The sequence below is a fragment of the Colletotrichum costaricense genome (assembly GCF_030867565.1).
Source record: "Colletotrichum costaricense strain IMI 309622 chromosome Unknown Scaffold_9.1, whole genome shotgun sequence".
Classification (NCBI taxonomy): Eukaryota; Fungi; Ascomycota; class Sordariomycetes; order Glomerellales; family Glomerellaceae; genus Colletotrichum; species Colletotrichum costaricense.
Window position 1 is genome coordinate 1,103,476 of NW_026848238.1, and position 11,960 is coordinate 1,115,435.

General features: G+C 55.3%; 2 protein-coding genes across 2 annotated transcripts; both read right to left on the bottom strand.

The window, feature by feature from the left end:
* Positions 1 to 338: 338 nt before the first annotated feature.
* CCOS01_09208 (uncharacterized protein) lies at positions 339 to 2,133 on the bottom strand (the record flags this gene model as incomplete). The annotated part of the gene is made up of 2 exons (XM_060457368.1): positions 339 to 1,963; positions 2,034 to 2,133. The coding sequence occupies 2 exons, from the start codon at positions 2,131 to 2,133 to the stop codon at positions 339 to 341; spliced, it is 1,725 nt and encodes a 574-aa protein (XP_060312068.1).
* Positions 2,134 to 7,079: 4,946 nt separating this feature from the next.
* Positions 7,080 to 7,805, bottom strand: CCOS01_09209 (uncharacterized protein; the record flags this gene model as incomplete). The annotated part of the gene is made up of 2 exons (XM_060457369.1): positions 7,080 to 7,423; positions 7,703 to 7,805. 2 exons carry the CDS (start codon positions 7,803 to 7,805, stop codon positions 7,080 to 7,082), a joined length of 447 nt encoding a protein of 148 aa, XP_060312069.1.
* Between the last annotated feature and the right edge of the window lie 4,155 nt (positions 7,806 to 11,960).

Here is an 11,960-nt window from a genome sequence, read left to right on the forward strand (position 1 = left end):
TATGTTGCGAAGACAAAACAGACCATGGTATCGTGTGATGAAGAGACGCCGTGCAAATGTGTGAAAATTAGAATCAGGTCCAAAAGGCCCACCCCGAGGCCCAATGAATGCACCCGTGTCGTATCATGGGACTGAATAGTCCCAACTATGCGCGCCCATGATTATGGTACTATGATGAATGGCAGAGCCGATGCGATGCCGCCGCGCGCAATGCAGTGTAAAAGCAACCAGAAATAGCTGTGCTCGAGCGGGCTCGAAGGCCACACGCTCGTCAGATATCGTGATAAATGTGTGTGTTTTGTGTTGTGTTGTGTGTGGCGCGGTAATGTGATAGTGATTTACCATCCCTTGGAGTGGTATCCTCCAAAGTTGTCAGTATCCTTGGAGAAATACTGGGGGTTGACCGGGGCGTCTCCGTTCTTGAGGCAGACCTTCTCGGGGTACTGCTTCAGGTTGGCGACGTCGTGAGAGGTGTGGCGTCTCTTGAGGACAGCGTTGGCAGTAGACGACTTTTGCTGGCGTTCCCAGAGAAGGTTGCGGCGAAGAGACTCGGTCAACTCAGTCGCAAGCATGTTGCGCCGGGTAGTGCGGGGAGAAAGAGCAGCTTGGAGGTGGCTGTGGCTGGCTGTGGCATGGATAGGCTGGGCAGCCGAGCGAGGCACCTCGTTGATGGGCTTCAGAGGAGAAGAGCGATTGCCGCGCTTCATCATGAGAGGGGCGTCATCAGAGTCGTTCGGGGAGACGGCCAAGGTAGGAGGAGCCGGGTGGCTAGTGCGCGACCAAGGGAGTGCCGAAGTAGACTGGGAAGCAATGTTGCCAAGCTTGCTGGAGCGGTCGTTCTGCTCAGTCATCATGAGCGTGATCAATGAACGGCGCGACGTCAAGTTGACCTTAGAGTCGACGCGCTGGAAGAAGGTCTTCTCATCAATGCTAGACTTGTTGCTGTCCTCAATGGAGTCTTCCCAGTCGGAAGAGTCGTCGTCATCATCAATGGCGCTCTCGTCAACGTAGTCGGTCTCTGAGTCGTCGGCAATAGCAGAGTTATCGTCGTTGATCATGCGGGTGGAGACATGGTCGGCAAAGGAAGTCGTCTTCTTCTGACCGGTGAGCAGGGAGCCGGGTTGGGAGGCAAGAGCACTCTTGAGAGAGCTGTCCTCCTCGGAGGAGCCGCCGACCTGGAACATCTTGCGCTTCTGGACAGGAGCGGGAATGGGTCTGAGGTTCTCGATGCTGTGGCCTTGTTCACTCGAGGAGCAAGACTCGCCAATGGAGAACATGGGCTGCTTCTTGGACAGGATGGGCTTGGCTGCAGGTGATGACCTCGGCTCGGGAATGGCGGCGGGAGAAATAACCTTGGGAGAGGCAGGGATGGCTCTGGGGATCTGTGATGGAGAGAAGCCGCGGACGACGGTGGTGCGAGAGGTGATTTCGGGTGAGGTCGGCTCTTGGGAGTGCTCTTCTTCCGATGACTTGCAAGGCGACTCGGTTGTGGTGGATCCAGAGTGCTCGTAGACGGGGGAGGCAGGGGCCAGGTCGGGAGTCTCCTTCATAGGAGGCATGTAAGGGGAGGCCATTTGCGGAAGAGGTGCAGACAAGGGCTCGTTCTCCTTGATAATGGAGACGACCATCTTCTCGAAGTCGCCGGAAGTGATGTGGCGTTCCTTGCCACGGCTGCGGTTGCTCGCGCAAGAGTCCTGTCTTTGGATTCTGGGGCGGATCTCGAGGGGTGCGGACAATGAAGTGAAGTCGACTGCCTCGTCGTCGTTTTCTGACTCAACACTGCCGGACAGTTGAGGAATATCTTGTATTCTGCTGGCTTGGGGAATCTCTCTGGGCAGGCTGGTGGCGGTGATGGAGGCTTGTTCCTCCTCGGTGCAGCAGAACGTTTCACGGTTCCACAATCGCCAGCTGAGGTTTTCTAACCTGCGGCCCTGCTCAACAGACTCTGCGCACTTGGCAAAGACTGGAGGTGTGTTAGTAGGCGCGTAGTGCGCGAGCTCCTTGAACGGAGCAGCTAGGTGCGAGATGCTTACCAGTCCACATGCTGTAGAGATTCTGAGGATTTGAGGTATCGACCTTGTTGATGACATTGGTGTCCACTGTCAGGACGTGCGTATCGAGAGGGTAAGGCATTGCGCCGAGATGGGCTGCTCGAATTGAGCAGCTGGAGGTAGTCGGTTCCGCGGATATGGTGGTGGTTGAGATTGAAGAGACACCCAGCGTTGGGGGTGTATTGGGATTCAGTACAGTAGGGCAGATTCGGCACCTGGAGCGAAGCGATATGGATGTTGTCGAGATCAGATTTGGAGTCGCGGGTCGTGGTTTTGCGGGTGGCGGTCGATGATGTCGACGATGAAGTGATGGGCGCTATGTACGTCGGGGGAAATGATGTCGCTGGAAGTGCTGATGCAGACGTCGAGGTGCGAAAGGGCGAAGACAGGAATGCTTTAATATGATGGCGTTTACGGGAGGGGAATCCGGAGAATGCTGGCTCTGGATGTGCGGAGAGGTGTCGAGTCGATGGTCGAGATGTGCTTCTGGTGGAGCAATGAAGTAAGAGGAGAAGGGAAGGGTGGAAAGTCTGGGGGAAGACGGACGTTAATAATTATCGTCACCTCGGGTTTGGCCAGAGAGAGTTGAAAGATGTGGATTAGATGGCAGCGGAGTGGGATGCATGTAAGTAAGTATAGGTAGATGTAATGTGCGATGGGCAATGGGAAGAGATGGGGATTGGGGGGGGGGAGTGGGTGGAAGGGGTGAGAGTACCTTGGGATTTTGGAGGGGGGGGGGCGTGTGGAATGTTGATGCTGGCATGGGGGTGAGTCGCGGTGAGCAAAGTACGTATATCCTCGCACCTCCCTCAGCATGGGACAAGAAGACAAGAGGGGAGGGAGGAGCGAGCAGGGGCCCCCGGCATGAGGCACCACTACCTGGTAAAGAGGGAAAAAAAGAAGAAGGCACGAAGGAGAGGAAGGGAAAGAAGAGGGTGTGGGTGCTTGGGTGTGGGGGTGTGAGTGAGAATTGGGTATGGAGAGGTAAGGTACGTACTGCGGAAAAAATGAGAGAGAGGAGAGACCTTGGGACCTGAGGCCTTGGGTTGTGACGACGGAAGTGTTGAAGCAAAAGTGGAGGTAACTCATGTATTCAGGTACGGGGCACAAAGTACCGCCAGTCGGTGGCTTTTCTCTTTTCCAGAGGGGAATGACCCTCCCCAAGACGAGCATCACAGGAAGTACCACTTCTTCTCAGTTACCAGGTCGGTGTATTCGTGCGGATATACGGACAGCATTCTGCGGTTGCTCAAGCTTTCGACTGTCTTTGCCTCCAGTTGTATCTGTCCATCTGTCCTGGCGAGAGACGGACAAGTCAGTTCTTCTCTGCTGGTTCTTTCGGCTTGTGACGACGCTGGGCCTCTTCGTGCCGGGTGATTCAGAATCAGGTCTAGAGCAGAAAGAAAGACTCAACTCAGTCAACCTAAGTCAGTCATGTCAGTGTGTTCCATCCCAAGCAATGTCAGGGTGTCAGGGGTTCCGAACGACTCTTTGCGGCGGTATCTCGGTACGTAGCCGAATGTACAGACGCAAGACTCCACGAGACCACAGAACCAGAACGGAGAGAGAGCGCGGAACAGTAGTACCAGCACCCAGCAGCGCAGCCATCAAGGACAAGACGGCAAGGCAGTCACGGGTGCGCAAGAGACCTTCTGGGACGGTCAACGACACAGGGATACGTACAAAGGGCACTCCAAGGGCCCAAGGGAAGGGGGTTGACGAGGTCCAGAAACTTGTCGTTCGGGGAAGTTCGGTACACTGCCTGGACGGGGCAAGTCGTGGTGGCTTCCCCCCGGAGTTCGAGAGGGGGGTCCAGGAACGTGAGCTGTCTTGACTCTTGACTTTTGCTCTGATGTTCCCCGAGAGACCCCCAGAGAGACAGTAGCTCCCTTATTCTGATCTTGAACCAAGCCTAAAGGGGCATCATAGGGCAATTGCGCTGAACCCCATACGGCAACCCAACGCGCAATTTTGGGAGCGCGGGTGACCCAAGATACTACTGCTTTCGGTATAGCTCACCTCTCTCGACACTTAGCCCATTTAGGCAGTACTCCAGTCCGTTGAGGCGGCGAACGTCGACGGTCAGCTGTCCGCTCTCCCCCCTCTCCGTTCCATCCCTCCACGTCTTCCAACTTCAGGAACGAAAACTTTCAATTGAGACCTGGGGCCTGGCCCAGCTCAGTCCGTTGGGCTCCACGTTCAGCTCCACGGACGCCTCGCCCACGGGACCGTTTGGGTCATGTGACGGGAGTCTTCTGGCCGTCTTCGTCGCGGCATCACCAATCCAGGCCCATTAGATTGCCGCATTGCGTCCCGTCCGTCCGTCGGTTGTTTTGTCACCGTCAGCACCTCGGCCAATCCAGACCAAGCTACTCCGTATGGAACATGCCAATTCAGTCTCCATATCGCGTCTCCGTCACGGTTCTGGATCTTTGGGGGGCACAGAATCTTCGTACGTACGTTCAAGAGAAAAACGGAGACTCTCCCTGTGCGGAATACGGGGTTTCTGTCACCAATTCTCAGTGGCTAAGTCGTCTGGCCGAATATGCGCCGCGCCTCATCTCCACGTTTTCCATCCAAAAGTCTCCATCGGCCTCGTCTCGACCTCCAAAGACTCCTCCACAGGCAAAGGCTCCTCCGCAGAGTCCACACCTCTACCCCCGTCCGGTTCTCCGTCGCGCTTTTTCCGTCAACCGTCATTCGGTACCTGACCGAAACACCCGTACACTACCCAAAGAAGATAAGCCAGAAATATGCTACCCAAAGAGGCCTGGCGTATCTCCTCGATCTACCGTCCTGCCGGCACTGTTCCCCTTCTGGCACCCTCACAGACCGCGACGGCCTAGAACGAATGCAGCCTCGACAGCTCGCTGCCATTTACAGCGATTTCCGTCTGGTCACTGGTCACGAGCCGCCGTGCCTCTTCCCGCCGAAACGGATCGCCGTCCAGCTCGAACCGTGAAGGCAACGTCCATCAACGCCCTGTCCCTGTCGGTCCCTGTCCAGCTGCTCACCTGCCCTGCGGCCTCGCTGCTCTTCTCCGAACCTGGGGAGCCACTGGAGGGGAAAAAGACTTGTCCTGCCAGAGGGAAAGGGTCCCTGACTGACTGACTCCTTGAGCTGAGAACGGCACAACAGAGGTGACAACGCACAACGAGACCACGAGAAGAAACGCTCGACTCGACTGGTTCGCCTGGTTCTCTCTGCTGTGCCCGTGACTTCGGACCAGCCCAAACCGATGCTTTCTCAATCTCTGCTTCGAGGCTTTAGGTTGCTCAACCCTTCCGTCGGGACGACCGCCAATCGCTTCCCCGGAAACCCCCCTTTGAGTCTTGACGTTCACTCTACGAATACTGGGGTCAAACAGATGCCCTGATTCCGAACGTTCCAATTTCCCCAGCATTCGTTCCCGTCCCTGAAGTCTGGATCACGAGTCGCAGGTGCCGCTGCAAATACAGTGCCCGTTAATTGAATTGCCATGGCATTGTCACCACGGGGACAGACTTGTCGCAGCCCCTCTTCCGCTTCGAGCATCTCCAAACCTACGGATACCACAGCCGCGAGGTCCCTCGGGACGAAATCCGGCCTGCTACGCGGAAGGATAGGTTTAGGTGCAAGATTGAAGGGAGAACATCTTTCGGCGACTCGCAGTGCCTGTCCGTGTCCACGAGACTATCTCTCATGGCGGCTGCATAGCCCTCGATAGTGTCGACTGCTCATAGTGAGCTGGCACCAAAGCAGCTTGCTTGGGCCCGGACTCGCGACGGCGACAAGGTCAATTCGTCGTCGCCAAATTTGGTTGCGGACGAATCGGCGGCGGCCCGTCCTTGAGCGCTGACACGGCGATGTGACATGCTCTGACCCCCTCGCTGGCTTGCGACTTTGCTGCTTGACTGGTTGCGGCAGCGCGTCTGCGCTCGCCCCAAATCGACCCCGTGATAATGCCCATCACTTAGGTCATCAACAAATCCTGCCGCTTGTCGCCTGTCTGCCGCCTGCCCGCTGCCCGCCCACGAAGCTCAGCCCTCGTGAGGCGTCAGTAATGACAAGGGACGCAATAACAACAGTCATTCTCAATGTTGATCGCAAGGAGGCATCCTATCTACAGACATGCACATCAGCCAAGCAGCAACTTGGAACCTGGTATCGATGATGAACTCAACCGCCCTGCTTGCTCATCATCTCATTACCTACCCCGCGGTTGGTTGCCAGAATGTCATGGGATCCAGTGTTCATCAACGGGCTGGACAGGGGGTTGGGGGCAGCAAGAGGCAGATGGGCGCTTTGTGGGCTCTCCCACGCCCCGGAATGAGTTGTTCTTCCTGCTCACGAGAGACACTCATGCCAACTCAGAGGTCAGAAAGAAGAAGGCCAAGACGTATGCAGTCGGTGTCAGAAGGCATGGTTGAGACTGATCGATCCTGAGGGACCGACAGAAGCAGCATGCCAGACCTTCGTTAAACCTTCGAGGCTTTCTGGTTCCTGAACCAGGCGAGACATTCGTTCCCAAACTCTCAAGCCCCGGCATGGGTCAACTGGTCACCAGGCCCCAAAAAGTGCCTCGTCACAGCACCTGGGGGGAACTTTGGAGAGGCTGCAATTGGACCCTTGAAACGTCACCTTTTCCCCAATGCAGTTGCTGGAGCAGTTCCTAGAGCCTGGTGTTCATTTCACCGCGTTGGTGGTCACTCGTCACTCACCTTGCAGTTCGTTTTTTCTGCCACTGGACATCACCAAAGCCCTACAATTCAGAGTTTCAGGCTTTCAGGCTTTGCTCATGGTCCATGTGGTTTACTCATCGCGCAATGACCGCCGCTTGTTTGACAACTCACATTTTCAACTCTGCGCAAAAAGCAACGTTTGTCGTTCGATTGGGACCTTGCTTGACAACAGTTTGGTCAAGTGACGGGTTGCCTCTGGAAGCCCAAAGTCAAGCCAACGCCGGCACCCCACGTCTCGTTAGGTACCATGAAGCAAACACCGCAGCTTAGGGGGCTGAAGCCACTGCCACTCTTTTCCTCTTTTCCCTCACCCTGAAGCCGCGCCACGCCTGGCATCACGGCGACTGTCAGCGCGGGATGCTAGTTCTGTGGGAGCACCCGTCCGTCCGTCACGGTTGGCGGAGCGGCCAGTACCCCTACTCTCCGTGGTCATCTGTTCACCCTTGACCCAGGGTGACTGGAGGATTCTGGCTTGCCTATCTCGCTGTATCCTTGAAAGTTGAAGCCCGATGTGCACGGCATTTTGATACGGGCTTTCGGCGCCATCGTCGATGGGGAGCTCCGCCCTTGTCAAGCCCGAATTGACAATGGCAGAGCACAATATTATCTGCCAGGGGGCACTTGTCGTGAGCGCCGTCACCTTGGTGTTCGCTTCGCAGAAAACGGTCTCCGGGGGACCACGATATCGCTTCCGCGACCATCTAGCAGTCCCGAGGCCGTGGTAATCATACGTCGTGCGGAGCTAATGGGAAATGGACAGGCCCTACGATCCTGCTCCAACTCACCCCCGACAACGGACCGAGAGACAAAACGGAACCCGCGAGTAACATGATTGTGAGAAGACGCGAACATGGTGACGATCATACGAGGCAGGAGGGAAAAAAGGTATTGTCCTAGCCTTGCAAAGATATCGCTTGCGCATATGAGAACACGCGACGCCGAAGCCAACGGCGCAGTTGGAGCTAGGGGAGAGGCTTTCCGAGGAATCAATCACTCTTGATTCCTTCCCAAACTCCCGGATGCCGGTGTGCATGGGTTCTAAGATGAAGGGCACGGCGCAAGCCATACTCGAACTGCGTACCCGGTGAGCATTCCATCGAAAGACCGATGGCGCGACAAACAATTGTTCGGTGCAAGTTGCGCCCTCGAGCCGGGGTGGCATATTCGTACGCATAGTGTACGAAGTAGACATGGCCAGAAAAGATGAGACGGCTTGGATCCAACAACCCGGATTATTGGAATCGTGGGATTGTCAGGAGTGTCGTTAACTGACAGGACTGTTGGTTCTCCTCCCTTTTCCTTCCTCGGCTACGACTATACCCATGGTATTGCGAGTTGTTGCGACAAGCAGGCCAACGGGGGATGGGTGAAAACCGATATCCCATGGGCCATGAACCCATGCCATCATTCACGAAAGGACGGAGCATTCACCTGAAGTTGACCTCGGCCGGGGGTGGGAAGGGGGGGAAGCGACCCGGTTCTGGAAGGCCAACTGATGCATCCCAATCAAATTGACTTTGCTACACCTGGTCACCGGTAGAGGGATTGGGAAGGCGATAAATCATACAAAAATCCCAAGAACCGGGGACGGTGTAGACGCTCCACCACTCATGGTCCACTGCTATTGTGGTTGGTTGGGCGCAACGGGAAAAATCGTGCACCTCGGCCTGGCTTGCGGTACTTCTTCGCTTCGCCGCACACAACTGCAAGCACACCAGGCCACCCAGGTTCCGCCAAGGTGAGGAGAATGCTTGTGAAGGTGAAAAGGTGTGGGAGTTGGAGATTGGAGAGGGGAAGGGGAAGGGGAAGGGTGTGGTTCTTTGAGCAAACGGGTCCCGACAAGGCATCTCCAACGACGACAATTACGACATGGCCATCCGACTCCCTCTTTCTTCTCTTCTCTCAAAAGGTTCCCAGGAGACTGGACGACGACACCCATGATGAGACGAAATGGGCCGGGTCCCCGGTTCACACTTGACTTTTGACCTCACATATCTGATTTTGTTTTTGCTACTACGGATACTCTCTAGGTCGCTGTTTGCACGCCTTGTCGACTACTGCGAAAATGATACGTCGCATCGGCCGAGAGATTGGGAACCTTGGCCTCGGGAATATCTAGAGCATAGAGTTTGTGCCTAGCTATCCCTACGGCGCCTTCAGCTCTGGGGAGAGGTGGTGGTGGTCAGTTACAAGGTGACTGATAACATCATCGCCAGCATCTAAGCACACAGATACCAGTACGTAAGGGCGAGAGGGAAACCGGACAAAAAGTGGCAGAGAAAAGGGAGAGAAATGGTGTGTGTGCCTCTGCCATCCCGGACAGCATGCAGGGATGGGTTTGTCCATCGGGCTTCCACAACGGGAAAGCAATGTGGGGGCGCGCCCTTCTCAGTCGGCGGCGGACGGGGCCGCTTCCGGCGCGCTGGGTCCCGAACTTCTTCTGTGAAGGTTTGTGTGTGTATGTGTCTGTGAAGCAACTCAAGCTCAGGAAAGGAATTGCGGAATTTCCTAGGCCGCCCGCGGCCGGGTCAGCTGGTGATGTCCGAAAAAGCAAATATGTGGAAATCGCGACTCCTGTCATTGGCGCGAGGGAAGGCAAATAGTAGTTTAGCCAAGACGAAGCTGACTCGAATCGCGGTAGGTACGGAGTAGGCCTGGTTGTAATCACCGGGCTTTTCGATGCGCGGGATGTAGAGTAGTTCACGGATTTTGGAAGAGGCTTGGTGCAAGGTAGCGCGAGTCGACCATCGCGATTTGGAGGGCGTTTGAAGCATCACGATCTTTATCGATTCACTCGAATCGACGGCACGTTTGCGTATTTGTTTTGCTTTGGAACTCGTTTATCCGTACACCGAAACGCAGTGTCCGCTTCTGCTGAGACTTGCCATCTCATTCCTGTCTGTCGCGTTCAGTCGTTCACTTGGCTTGATGGACAATTTGCAGTACAACTACGTATTCCCATAGGCTACCTATACTACGTGGCCGAAGGCGGCGGTCAGATGCGCAGAGACGGAATGCACGATGGGGAAAAGCCCAGCGGCGGCTCGCGGGCCGGCGACTCTTCCGTCCGAAAGGGGATGGGGGACGGTGAGCCCCCCCACGCGCGGTTGGACCGAGTTCCCGCCTCCCTACCACTGCACCAAGTTCAGAGAAGAGTAGGTAACCCGCAAGAGTGCAAAACTGCCTCCGGCTCCGGGACAGCGTGCAACCCCCCACGCGCAACAGCTCGGTAGGGAGTACGGGGTACCTTGAAGCCATATGGCACTGGCGGGACGGCATTGGTACCGTCGTGGTAGGCTGTAGCATACCATACATACATAGGCTGCACACCAACTTCTTTTGGGACCCTGGCGTGTTGTTGGGTGGGTTGGTTTGGATGTAACCACACGGGGCTGGCTCAAAGGCCTCGTTGTATGTAGGAGATTTGCAAACAGGCGCGGACACGCAAAAGGCACCGGCCGGAGAGGGAATCTGGGCGGTGTACGGGGGGTACGGGTGCGGTGTAGGAGGATGCTACGTGACGACGAGGAAGGAGGTGTGGCTTCTTATCGTGGGCTATGGGGATTGGGGGGGCTTCTTTGCTTTCTTCGAGAAGGATTCCGGCTTCATGAGGACTGGATGGGGTGGTGTAAGCCGGAGATGCGAAAGTCTGAAGTATCATGAAATGATGGGGTATTTTCCAAGCTCTGAGTAGTTTTGCGTGTGGGGGTGGTTCAGGTACTCAAATCCTCTGATAATTGCCGTTTATAAAAAAAAATTCAACATGTGTCGAAATGCCTGAGCCCTCAAGACGTGGGATAGCAAGTTCAACATATCCCGCGTTTCATGCAGCAGTCCCAGCTACGGGGTTGTGCGGGTTTCGCTAGACTCCTCTCGACACCGAGGAATTGTTTACGACCTAGCACCAGTGCCATCAATCGCTGCGAAACGGGGGAAAGTTGATATCGCCATGGCCGTGAGTTATGTCGATCAACCTTTACCTTTGCCCTCAGTAAGGGGAAGGCGGGCGGTTGACCAAGTACCGAACTTTGCTATGCCTGAGCGCCGTGTTGTTTCGCGTATCAGAGGTATCGAGGAGTGGGATAGAACCATTTGGTCCAGTGAGAACGGGAAGGGAAAACACGTGGGGAACGTGATTTGCTGCGTTATTGCAAGCTGGTATTGTTTGCAAAATGGTAGCAGACGTTGCTTTTTCTCTCGTCGCTTGGTGTCTTTTTTTTCCCTCTCTTTTGCGCTATTGTGCTAGTCAAGTCTAGTTGATAATACATGTACCGATCCACGCCCAACGGACGGATAACGACGACCCGTCGGCTTGGTTGTTCTCATCGCATTGGAAATCGGCGTTTGGCGCGGGAGAAAAAATGGACAGGACTTGTTTCTATCACAACTCACAAGACGATGTCTTTTTTCTTTCTTTCTTGCTAACATTTTAGGTTATCAAAGGGGGGGGGGCCATCAAATCATGATAAATCTGGAAACCAGTTTCAGAGAATGCATGCAAAGCTGAAGAGCCACTATGGATACCTTACTGCGTACAGATGCATTCACGTCGTTCAACGGGGTGGCCCCGTTTCCCGACGATCCGGGGTTGCTTTGGCACTTTACCCGACGATCTTTCAGCAGGAGGCCGACGTACGGATAGATCGAAGGCCTCCGTCCGGCGTTTGGCGCGCAGGGAGAACAGGAAAGGGGATGGCGGCGCCTGGAAGCGGCGGCGGCAGCGGCATGCGGCAACAGTAACGGTAACGACAACGGCGTATGACCTTGCATTTTGATAGAAAAGTGACGATCTTTACTGATACTGTTTTGTCGTCAATAATGACAGCTACCCGACGGGAGAAGCTTAATGACTAGTCCACTCCAGGTGCGCAGATTGATAGAGCAGTACGGGATAGAGTTGGCGATTGCGTAGGCGCGTTCACGGTTCCGCCCTCCTCACCCCCCCGCTGTCAGATTTTGTTTCGGGAATGCTCAGCTGACCTACCCATCTCGTCATTTGTGACGGCGAGTCGCGCGGGACAGGCCTGAGCTTTTGTCTCCACCCGCGGAGAGACTGGCGAGCTTCCCCGGATGACAAGGGGGTAATGGGCATAGGCCTTTTTTTTCCCCTTCTTGGGATTTGTCTTCGCGGTTTGTCTGGGATGTCATTGGAGGATGTGGTTTTTATGAGAGAGAGAGAAGAGTTTGG